Source organism: Procambarus clarkii, chromosome 2, assembly GCF_040958095.1.
Source record: "Procambarus clarkii isolate CNS0578487 chromosome 2, FALCON_Pclarkii_2.0, whole genome shotgun sequence".
NCBI classification, from domain to species: Eukaryota; Metazoa; Arthropoda; class Malacostraca; order Decapoda; family Cambaridae; genus Procambarus; species Procambarus clarkii.
Window position 1 is genome coordinate 47897312 of NC_091151.1, and position 12998 is coordinate 47910309.

Here is a 12998-nt window from a genome sequence, read left to right on the forward strand (position 1 = left end):
TTTACAAATCTAAATTCTCAAAACTATTTTAAATTTATTTGTTTTCTTGTTGCTTATTTGGATTATATTTAATAAACAGATATATATTTATTATTTCCTATGCCACAAATATATTTTAATGTTAAATATTCAGAAAGTTAATGATATCTATGCAAATCTTTTGGATTTAAAAGACTTGGCATGTCGCAGAGTTACAATTAGTAAAGTTTGGGTTTGTGGAATATGTGGTCAAGGAGTCATTAATATTTATTTTACCAGTTTGTGATACAATATACGTGAACCCTTGTGTGAGCGGCGGTTAAGTAGCATCCCATGGATTATAGTGAGTGCGGGAGTTGAGTGTAGTGCTTAAATTACGTCATAAATCTAGTGAAGATGACATATTGAGTCCGGCGGTGACGGAACATGGCGTCGCTATGTACACGGATATCGATATAAACTCACGATAACGTTCCACTGTGAGCTCAGGTAAGCCAACGTTGGCCTCCCTCGCCAGGGCCCACACTCACTCCAGACGAGGCACTGGGGGAAGGTGGCGCCTGGAAGTGGGGTAGGGGGGAGAGGTAGCTGGTTAGGGTTGTGGTAGATGGTGGTGGTTGAGGGGGGAGGGCAGCTGGTAGCCGCCCCCATAACCCCTCCCCTGACCTCACTTCCCAACTGTCACTTACTAAATATTACCTCCTCACGGTTGACGGTAATATACTGACACATTACGTCTACACCAGCTGGTTTGCTTTGTCACTTATCTGAAATTTTTGTACTTAGCTAACCTAGTTCATGGTGGTTGTCTTGCTCTGTATATTTATAATTGTATTTTAATTTATGTACAAAATATTGCATATTGTATTGCTGGGGGATGAGAGGCATGTGTGTAGTGTTTCATGACCTGAGGGCGCACACTGCTGCAGCCCAGGCTTTGAGGTTAGTTCAGATGTTATCAGCTTAACACCTTCATAGATTGCAAAAGATGTTGTCCACTATCACTGATGTTATGCTACTAATACATTATTAGGGGAGCTATTTTGCTGTTTATTAAAAATATTACTTGCATCATGCACCAGTGATGATGTCACTTCTTGGTTTATGTTATGTTAGACTAGGTTCACATTGGTTAAGCAAAGTTATTTTTTAGTTTGGGCCAAACCTCATAAAGATTGAATTATCCTGAAACTAGCTTAGATTAGGGTAAAGATGAAGATATCAAACAAATTAATGCAAGTTGTTGGTGTTAAAGTCTGATAGTAAAAGAAACTACTTACAGGTGGTATGTATTAAGAGGTTTTATCTATAAAATGGTGCCACAATCATATCTGTATATTTAATGATAATTTAGATATTAATCAAAATATGTAGGTAATGGAATGTATGACAGCTCAGTGTCTGGCCCTCCCTAGTTCCTGTATTCAGATGGCTAGTTGTATAGCCTCATGTAAGAGAATTGCTAGTTGAACCATTTATTTTATGACCTTTTAGTTTAAATATTATTACGCAAAATGCTTATAATAGAATGTCTTGTTCGTGGGTGCTCAGTCCTTTGGGGGGGGGGGGCTGAACAAAGGTATCCCAGGGGCTGCAAATTGGCATTAGGTACAATAGTGTTCAGTGGTTCAATCCTTGTTAACCACCCATGTTAAGTACAGTGTACTTAACATGGCAGCAAGGGGCTGTTGCTTTTGTCTCTCCATTCAAAACAGCTATTGATGAGATTTAATTTCTTTAAAAGATAAGAGAATGTTTTTGGGTATAGAAGGTTCAAAGAAGGCGTGCCAGCAGAGAAAAGTTGTAAATATGATGAGTAAAAAAATATTTTAGAGGGTTTGAGAAGAATTTTTAATGATAAAGCCAGCAGAGGGGGACAAAAGCATAAAAGTAAATAACCTTGGGTTCATTACACTAATAGTACAGTATTAGACAATACAATTGGCTTCACACTGATAGACCAATTAGACAAGGGAAGTAACAAGACCAGACAAATGGTTTTTGAGAGAAAGTGATATTGACATTAAGGGTAAGTTGATATGCAAATTTAAAGTAACATTAGAAAGGAAGGAGGGATTCCTTAGGAAGAAGGTAGGGATTCCGATAATTTAGTTTTGCTAAGGTGTAGTCGGGAATAATCGGATATCGAGCAATTGGTAACAGTTGTCAACTTTACAAATATTGGAAAGATAATGGAACATGTTCAGTAGGAAAAATTTATGTATGCAAGGGATGGGGTGCTACGTAGTCGCCTAGTTCACATTCTAGGGAAAGGGTGATATCATTGGCGGACTCGAAAGAGGCAGCACTGTGTAGAACTTCTAAACTGTTAAAGGTCTGGGTGTGTGTTGGGAAAGTAAGGAAGAGTAATATTGTAGGAGGAATAACTTAAGTTATAGTCTGTCTATAGTAATACTGTAGTCTGATACTGGTAGGGGAACAACAAATAAATGTTTACTATACAAACAGCAATAGTCTTAGGAATAAGATGGATGACAACTGAGCATTTGTATGTACAGAAGTTTACCTCAGGGGTGCTAACACTAGTGGACTCGACGAGGACAGGAAGCCTACTGGCTTGTTGAAGGTCCCCCCCATTTGCCTTGATAATCTTTTCCTAGTTTAATTTTGAAATTCAACAGTCTTTGCATTTATGGCTTTGACGGGTAGGCAGGTTCCATGGGTTTATAACTCTATTAGTGAAAAAGCATCTCCTGTTCATAGTCCTACAATGTGGCTTGTCGAGCTTGAAACCGTTGCTCTTTGTTTGTGTTACATTTGACCTTTTGAAGAAATTTTCTGGATCAACATCCACCAAATTGTTCAGTACTGTATTTTAAAAGTTTCAATGAGATCTGCCCTGTCATGCCTGGTTTGCAGTGTTGCTATCCCTGTGGTGGTCAACAGAAGTGTAAAGTTGTTCCTTATTAGGGAAAATACAGTACTGTGTAAAGAAAACAAATATGACTCAAACTTTTCTGGCAGGTAATTTGCAAAGCATAGTGAAAATTCTTAAGCAATTATCATCTTCAGTGATAAATAGTTGGCTGAGATGTTATCTGGACAGTCCCTGATAAGCTATGCCAACACTGCTCCCCCCGAAAATTAAAACAAGTGTATTAGAAATTTCGAGATGAATGACACATTTTAGCATTGGAACAGTCATTGTCGGAGTACAGAAGACTTATTATAGCATTATTGGAATGCTACTGTGTTAATATGGTGGATACTCGCAAATGAACATTTGGCGGAAAATCTTTGTGCATATGATTTATGAGAAATGTAAAGAAAATATAATACTGTAATATTTTAATTATCAAAATAAAGGTATTTCAAATGAAGTTTGGATATTTATTCCTTTCAGCTAGATGTAGGAAATTAATGTAGAGTGGGTCTCCAGACATTAACCTGTACCATACCTTTTACTTGATTTTAAGAGATCTACCTTATTTGGTAATACAGTACCTTACTCCTGTCAAGCTGCTGCTTACAGTGGCCTGCAGACCCACATATCTACTACAGCCCAGCTCCACCAGTACTTAATGCAGGACTCTCTTTTGGTGCCTATGGCATGTCTATTCTTCTGTCTATTCTGCACTTTTCATGATATCTTTCTCTACAGGAAGTTACTGTATCCTACCTGTTTGGGACCCTGACATGAAAATTAACTCTCCAAATCACCTGGGGAACAAACCAATTCAAAGAGAAATACAGCTGTACTATGCTACATTGCATATACAAATCAGATGTTTACACAAGCTGGTTACTATGCGATACTGTATGGCCATCCTGGGCATATCCAATTGCCCCTTAGAATGATTGGTCTGTTCACATGTCTAATAGGCTTTGTATATTGTACTATCTTGTGGTTACCTTGCATTGATTTTGGAAATAAATGTCCCCATGGCCCGGTCTCTGATCAGGCTTCCTGGTTGATGGAAGTTGTTGATGGTTGATGGAAAATAATATGGTCAACCAGGCTGTTAATCATATTATTTTCACAAACCAGGTTCCTCCACCCATGCGTTAATAAAAAAAAAAAAATCCACCCTCCCATCTACATAACCACCCAAACACCCACACAGGCAATTTAGGCACCTGGGTATGGAGATTGGCACAAATTCACATCACAAGGAAGGGCAGAAGCATTGCAAAAAAAGGGTAAATTAAAGAACGAGAAGATTTCTGTCTGGTGTAAAATTATCAAAGGGCAGAAATGGGCTCATTTCTTCAAAGAGAATAGCAGATTGTCAGCCAACTAGGAGGAATACGAGACCTCATAGCATATCTATAAATGGCAGTGGAACTGAACTCGAAAACATTGAGTCCATTTCCAAAACAATGTCCTGGTTCCCGAGTAAAAACTATAGTGTCACACTGGCCAAAGAAGGCAAGTGGGGGAATCTTTGTACTGGGGAGACAAATTCAGACTTCAAACATTGACTCTGAAACGTAACTGGAATAAAGGACAATAATGGGAACTAATCGAAACCCAAGGAAAAGCTCAGTACTCCAAGTTACTTGCATCAGTGCTTTTTATTCTCATATCAGATGTGGACAAAAATACAAAACATAGCTTCACATCATCCATTGCAGACTATACAAAAATTAACATGAAAATGACTGTACTTTAGTAAAAGACATTGGAAAAACTAGCTCATATCAATAATGTCTTCGATTGGACAACGGAAAAAATACAGTATGGTGTTTTAACAGTGAAAAATTCCAGATACTTGGCCATGGTAAAAATGAACTTAAACATAATACTGTACAGGGTACAAGACACTCTGATCTCATAGAATGAAAACATGTTAAGGTATGGGACTAATGATGTCAGATTACTTAAATGTTTAGTGAGCGTAACAAAGCAAATATATATAGCACTAGTCAGAAAAATTACAGGGTGGATTATGAGAACCTTCAAATCCAGGGATTTCATAACAATGTTCTTACTATTCAAGTTATTTATTTTGTTCCATTTTGAGTACTGCTTGGAACTATTTTCCACCTTTCAGAGCAGAGGAAATTTCCAAAATAGAATTCAGAGAAAATGCACGGCATGCATAGACACGATAAAGCCCCTAAATTATTGGGACCATCTTAAAGCTCTAAAAATGTACTCTGTAGAAAGGAGACAAGAGAGGCATCACATATACTTCGAAGATACTGGAATGCCAGGTCCCAAATCTACCCAGTAAAATAACGACATACAGTAATAGGATGAACTTATAGCAGAAAATGCAGAATAGGATCAGTGAAGAGTAGAGGTGTTATAGGAACAGTCGAGATGAGTACTGCATAAACATTGGAGGTCCACAGCTTTTCAGTATCCTCCCTACAAACATAAGAAATGCAGTATTCCTGGAAACAAAAGTGGATGTGTAGCCTGGGCTTGGGGAGTAGATGAACTCTCAGAACCCACTTCAGGTACACTCCAGGGTGACCTGACCTACCACCTACCATTTACAGTAGTTTTTTACATTATGCAAACTACTGCTTCGCATGTTTCCAATTTTTTTCTCATCAATATTCGGTGTACAGGTATTTTGTAATTTCTGGTCAGATTTATTTAGTTATAAGGTTCACCTTAGATACTTGTGTGCTTCATACCTCTGTGAGCATGCCAGATTTTGGTCCTGGTGTTCATTAGGCCTGTGCAAATCAAGCGTCTGTGGTACCAAAGCTCAAGAACTGGAGAGCTGCCGAGGGCCAGCCTAGAAAGTGTGCAGTACAGTACACTGTACAGTAATAATAGTGTATTCTCTTCCATACAGAGTGGTAGATAGATGAAATAATTAGAGGGTATATGATTGGAGGTTATTGACATTTATAATGTTACATATGAAAAATGCTGTATGTACTGTGTTATTTACTAGACATAAGTTATTTTGCTATATTACAGTATGAGTGGAGACGGAGGGGAGGAGGACCAAGTGGTGAAAGTGGAGGCCACAACTCCTGCTGCTACCAGTACATCTACAGCCACTGTCACCACTGTGACCAATGGTACCTCCAGCACAAGAGCATCAACGCCTCCAACAGATGCTGTGACCCCATTAACGCCACCACCCTCATGTGCTGCATCAACTCCAAGCACCAACAATAATGATACGCCAACATCGGCATCAGCAACGCCAACTTGTGCCCAGCCAACAGCAGTAGGAACAACTACAGCTGCTGCTAGTATTGCCACAACAACTACTACCATAGCAACAGCAGTAATTAACAAGGAAAAAGCAGAGGAGGAGGAAGTGGAAGAAGAGAACACTGCAGATGAACCAAGTAGCGCTCCAGAACAAGTCCACATCTCTACAGAGCAGTTAGCACTTTTATCAAAGGAGGAGCTGGTAGAAAAATGGTTACAGCAAGATAAATTTGTGGAGAGTATACAGAGCAGAATGGAAGCAATGGAAAGAGAAGGTAGGTGAACAGTTGGTTTGAATTGCTCCTAATTTTATATAGTTCTCTTTAGTATCAATTTATAAATTCAGCTGAGACCTCTATTGTCATGGTATTTGATTTGAGGAGCCATATCTACATGATGGTTTCAAGTCTTAAATTTGGAGTTATATGAGATATGGTTGATAATGTCTCGATTTGGAGTTATATGAGATGGCATTACACAAGGTAAGGGTGCAAGATGATTAGCCTACAGTAATCACTATGGTCCCTATGTACTGTTTAAGGAAAAGGGTATTAGGGAGGAATGTAGAAATTATACAGTACAGTATGTGGTTTAGTTTGCTTAGTATCCCAGAAATATTTTGTGTCAGGGTGCAAATTGAAAGAGTAAGAGAGCTAACAGTATTGGATAAGGGAGGAACAGGATGGATCTAGAAAGGGAAAGGGTATGACTATTGACCATGAAACCTTGCGAGTGGATTTTAAAGATTTTTAATTGGAGAGGGTTTATTTAACTAGTAAAATCTTTTATATGACTAGCAGAGTGTATGTGAATCAGGGAAAATAATAGATAATTTCAATGATGGGATGGGTGTAGATGGTGAATTATTTATATACAGTAGTATGTGTAAAAGAAAAAAGTTTAAGTTTAGTGTAGGAAAAAGTAAGATTATGGCATTTAAGAGGGGGAAATGTGTCACAAATTTTATTGGTCCCTTAATGGCAAGACACAGAGATTTAAAATTAACGATAAAATTGAGATATAAGGTAATAGGTTTAAAATACTTCAATACTTGGTAACAGTGTTAGATAAAAATTGTAGTATGGAAGATGAAATAAAGAGTAATTAACGAGAAGAGATTGGTATAATAAAAAGAATAAATGTTGGTATGGGAGTCAATAAGGACTGAAAGATAGTATTCCCTGTTCTGGTATGTGGAAGTGAAACTTGGGTAGGGGAAGAGCAGTGAAAATGTAAGTTTTCAGAGAAGAACAGTTTGCATAAGTTTGAGATGGATATAGTAATTAGGAATCATATGAAATGTGATGTGGAAAGGGTGAAGCATAATACTTGGTATGCAGATGTTAGTAGGATGCCTGAGAATCATTTATCAAAAAAAGTGTACAGTATCACACACAGAGATCACACTAACGTGATGCATCAAATGAACAAATCCACAAGGGCCGTGACGAGGATTCGAACCTGCGTCCGGGAGCATCCCAGACACTGCCTTAATCGACTGAGCTACGACAGGGTTAAAAGGGTTGAAACCGTAGCCTCTCCGAGGCACAAACCAGGCTTTTAGGGGTTGTGTAAAAGCCTGGTTTGTGCCTCGGAGAGGCTACGAGATCCAGTAAGTTCAGTAGAGCTTCGATTTCAACCCTTTTAACCCTGTCGTAGCTCAGTCGATTAAGGCAGTGTCTGGGATGCTCCCGGACGCAGGTTCGAATCCTCGTCACGGCCCTTGTGGATTTGTTCAGGGTGTACAGTACAAGGGATCACATGGTAGCTGACAATTTCTTTTCTTGGAAGTGGAGAGTGGAATAATACATGAAAGAGTTAGGGAGGGATTAAAGAACTTGAACGTGTAAATGGTTTGTGTTTGTATAGAGCCTTCTATAGAAACTTATGGCCACCCTCTGATGGGTAGTAAGGTGATGTCACTGTAGACAGTACAAGGCAGTTTGTTATGTACAGTACAGTAATATGAAAACACGCACACTTTAGTGCTGGAACATTGGGAGGTGTAAATGCACCAGGTACAGTAGCTATGAAGTAGGACTCTTAGAATTAGATCTCACTTACCATGCACTCAGCTAGGTAAATATACATGCATACATAAATATGGTAAAGCTTCATTTTGTATACAAACACCAATGCTATCTACAAAGCATGTCTGCTTTCATCTTGGTATTTATGCATTGTTGTCTGTTCTTTGTGCTCTTCTCAAACGCCCTCTTTTCTGTGGGGGAGCCCCGTCGGCTCCTTGAACTATCCGAACTGATATGTACTATATTAGTTTGGTCATCAGTCACAGGAGTTCTTATGCCTACCGAGAACCACGAGCCAGAACCTGATCCCCTCAGAGAGTCGCAGGGAGCAATGGCCTATGAGCACTTTAATGTAAAGTGCTGTATGTCATAATTGTCATCGATCAGGACGACTCTCCAACATATTGAATAGTGTTAGTATTATTAGTAAATACCTGACATAACCATTTCAACTAGGTATACCAGGGGTTAGTAATTTGATGTCGGAAATTTCCAACATCGTAACCCCCAAAACTTCCCTTGCCTCTTAAAAGAGATCCAGATTCTGGTGCTGGTTCCCAATAGGAATGAGTTGGTCTTAGAAGTCTGGTCCATCTCACTAAGCCTTGACTGTACCAATGCTTAACTTCGGGAGGTCCTTAATTTTGTGCACCAGAAAAAAAGGTCACTTCATTTCTTTCAACACTTCATCTTTTCTTAAATTTCATATGTATCTTGCCTTTCTAATTTGACTTTTATCCTATGTCTCACAGTGGAAGAGCTACGAGGAGCTCGAGAAAATGAGGAGCGATTGAAAGGGCAGCTTGCAGAATTGCAACGCAAAGAACAGTACCATATTATGAGACTCTCCTGTAAGGAGCATGAACTACAGGATATGGGGGTAAGTGTCATATTTATGATAAATTATATAGTAGGCCTGTTAGATTTCATTAGACCATGTATTAATTATACTACAAAGAAAACACATTTACATTTAGTGTATTTACATGTGCTAGTGCAAGTTTAAATGTGTACGTACATACGTGTTTTATTTTTTTGGTGTATTACTTCGTTGTACATACAACCTACTGTTATAACTTGACTACAGACAGTAAATACTGGTAATATAGCTAGCACTGTCAAAATATTAGGTTTATAGCAATCCATGCCTGATTTGTATGTTTTAGCAATAAACCACAGTATCTAGCAAGCCTAAACCTGTGTAATACTCTATAGATTTTATATTTTTATTATGAATCATTTAGCATGTACAGTAATATATTTATAAATATGCATGTTTTATGAAAGATTTTTTCCGAGCTGTTCCACTCGGTAGCTCCCTGAGACAAAGACCAATTGTTCCCATAGACTGGGACTGCACATAGTCAAGATTCTCCACTTGTCCTTCAGTGATCTTTACTTAACATACCTACTGGGTCATATTAGAGCAAGGTAGAGCACTTAATCCAGCTTGAAATGACCTTGAGAAGACTAGTGTAACTAGTTCACTCAAAAGTCCTTCCAAGAATTACACTGAATCAAAGACACTGCCAAGGAGTGTTCTAATCAATTGCTAACTTGCTTCGTTAGATATAGAATCCTTGCTGGGGCTGCAGATTTTAAGAATGGTCTGATGTAGATTGTGTAAATTATCTTAAAAGTGTCCTTATTTAGGTATTTGAGTGTCATTCTTATGTTTGCCAGTTTTCCCATGTGTTACTATGGTTTATATATATTCTGATGTCAGTGATCATATTATACAAGTCTTTCTCACTCCAATACATGTGGCATCCTACCTCTATGGTGTAGTTTTCCTCTGGTCTGTCTTTCCCAATTTTCTTTTTTTTCTTTTGTTCAGTCTTTATTACGTTATTCTGGTGGAGTTTGATTCAAACTGGTGCACTCCTTCAGCTTAAACTCGCATTAGTTTTACATTGTCTGCTTACATTGACATGTACAAACTCACCCATTTTGGTAAGTCATTAATAACAATTTAGAATAGCAATGAGGTTTGGACTGAATCTTGAGAAATTTTACTTGCTACATCTCTTCAGTTTGACATTTCTGATTGTAACTGTTTCCTGTTCCTTAGAAACTAACGAACAGTTTAGTACCTTTCCAGTTATCCCAGTCTGCCTCTGTCTTATGCAATAGCTCATTTTGAGGAACTATTTTAGCAGTCAAGTACGATGTAATATGCAGTCTGCTCTCCTTTATCATATGGGGACCTTGTCATACAACTCTTCATTGAGGTGTTGCATGCTTTCCTCTTATTTTGAGGAGGATAAGACCATTCTAGTTTGGTCCACTCATAAGTCTCGGTGTTGCTTGCTTCCCTTAACCCGGGCTTCCTGGTTGTTTCTGAGGTGTCCATGACTCACCGGCCTTATGTCTTCCTTTGCATCTCCATATCACCTCCTTGCTGCATGGTTTAAGTGATTTCAGTGTTTTTCCTAGCAAGAGCTCAGGGGTGATGTGGGGATTTTAAAGCAGAGTCCTCAGTTCCTTCACCACAGGAAGATTTGTTTGAAAGGCCTAAGCTTCAGCTAAATATATATATATTCCCTTTCATGAGTGGAAGTCATCTTTGCCTCATCAGTGTGTATGTGTGTGTGAGAAGAGATTCCTAGTTGAGCAACTTCTTTCTTTCAGCACTTGTCTGAGATGGGATTTTATCCTCTGTAGGAATACTACTATTCTTTGGTTGAGGTGGTTCAGTAATAGGTATTAAGTAATAAGGTAGCCCCATTTTCATTTCAATAATAATTTAATTTTATACTGTAATTTAATTTGGTGTCCTAGTTGAGAGGACTGACTGAATAGATTGATGTTAATTTATGCTAATGATAATATTGATAAAGATAGAAGTCTCAGTAATAGGGTTAATAGTTTAACCACTTTCAGAGACTTCCCAAGGAGTCTATACCTCTGGATGAATGGCAGCCCACTCTCAAGTTCCCTTTGACCCTTCTTTTCTCCTTTCTTCTCCCCCTTCCCCCTTTTGCTTGCTCTAGAGTTATGCGTGATCATGTTTTTTTCCCTTTAGTCGTCTACAGACTAGTACTCCCACTCTAGCATAACTAATGTAGCTAGTTGTCATAGTGTGTAAGCTTAACCATTAATGGACAAGCAAGTATAGAGGCTGGAGATAACTAAAATGTCTTTAAAATTTGAAGTTTTTAGTCTCATCCCTCCAATTCTATCCCATTTCCTCCCATTCCATTTAAGATAATACCAAATCCTGTTAGTTCATTTCCATATTATGTTGGTCGCATCTTCTAACCATAATCCCCACTTTACACTTAGATCTCCGATTAAACCTCCTTTGTTTAATCTCCTTTGTTTCAATCAGGATTAGTGGCCAGGTGTGTCATGTAGGAATTGCTATGATACTTGACAATGTCCTTGAGGTGGAGTATTGATTGGATTGGATTTTGAGTATAGGTTACTCAACCTTCTGGAGGTCATTTTGACTGGATTGAATTTTTCTCCAATGCCTACCTTCTCCCACTATGACTCAATGAGGACGTGTGGAAAGAGTCTCTGCTGCACTAGGAAGAAAGTCTCAATCTAGCTAGTTGTCTAGTCCAATGTTCGGTAAGAGTAGGACATTACCTTAGGGAGCAACTGATTGGCCTGCTCTGAAGACATTTTTATCTACACTCTTTTTGTCATCTTTTACTTTTTTGGATGTGTATAATGTGTTAAATATGAATTATTTTCATACAGTAATTATTCAAATAAATTATGGAGTTAATAATTTTGATAATATAAAATTCAAGTTTTTCATGACATTTATTAAACTGTTTTTATTTGTTTTATGCCATGAACTCTGCATAAGCAGTAAGCTGTTATGTAATAAATATAACTAGATGGAAAGGAATTGTTAATATCAATTTGGTTTTATATTTAGGTGCAGGTACAGGAGCTGAAGAGCATGTCTGCTGGTGTTGGTGGCTTCAAACACTGCTTGCTGGACCCGGCCGTCAATTTGCTGTTTGAGAGGCTCAAACGTGACCTGGACTCAGCACGCACCAAGATGGAGGAGACCCAGAATGAACTATCAGCTTGGAAGTTCACCCCCGATAGGTGTGCCCCCCCGTGCTTAGTTTATTCGGCCACACTCGCCTGCTCCCAAATATCTTACTCTGGCAGCTATCATAAACAAAACAGTGACTATTTATTCGATACTGGGGGCTGAGCATTCCCTCGTTATCTGGCTCTTAACATTAAATACTCCAAAAACTGTGACTGCTTCATCAGTCATGGAGTTGAATGCTCCTGATCTCAAATGGTAGCAATTTCAGAAAGTGACTGTTAGTTGGTGAAACAGCCACACACACAATTCTTATTACCTAACTGTTGTGACTATTTGGTTTGTGCTTCAGGCTGTCTGAGAACTGTGCCTCATTAGCGGTTGAGGGGCAAAGCGTTCTTCATAACTACTTTTTATCTTGGAGTGACTTGTATCATGGGACAGATGATCCCCGGTTAAACAATACAATACTGTAAATTTTTAAAAACAGTGGCTGTTGGATTTCTAAAGGATGCAAAGGACCAAAGCAGTCATTATGGCCCTTAGTCAGTTGCGTCAATAAAGTGACAGTTACCACCTTTTGGAACACGCAAAAAGACCATTGGCCTCGTATTCCCCAAATTGACTTGTTTATGTGGATTGGAAAAATATTCCGTAGCGGGGCTAAAACTGATTTATAGACTAATGAAAACAAGATAAACACATGGGCAGTAGAAACACTTTTGGGTTATAGACAAGCAGACAGTTCTTGTGGCCAATGCTTGGTGTCTGTGTTGTCAGGAAGAAGAACTGTGGGTGGCACAAGTCGGAAATGGCCCTGACCGTAGAC

At 38.6% G+C, this 12998-nt stretch overlaps 1 protein-coding gene across 2 annotated transcripts in view; it reads left to right on the forward strand.

Annotated features, from left to right (window-relative positions):
- The first annotated feature begins 182 nt into the window (after positions 1 to 182).
- Positions 183 to 12998, forward strand: part of LOC123762299 (female lethal d) — a 34984-nt gene continuing 22168 nt past the window's right edge. Inside the window, exons 1-4 of one of the 2 annotated variants that reach the window (XM_045748731.2) lie at positions 183 to 468; positions 5882 to 6399; positions 8907 to 9034; positions 12047 to 12222. In XM_045748731.2, the coding sequence (XP_045604687.1) occupies positions 5883 to 6399; positions 8907 to 9034; positions 12047 to 12222 (821 nt within the window). In that variant the 5' untranslated portion in view covers positions 183 to 468; position 5882. Of the gene's footprint in view, positions 469 to 573; positions 695 to 5881; positions 6400 to 8906; positions 9035 to 12046; positions 12223 to 12998 lie in introns of those variants that run through there. The other variant, XM_069325455.1, reaches the window with a different exon arrangement.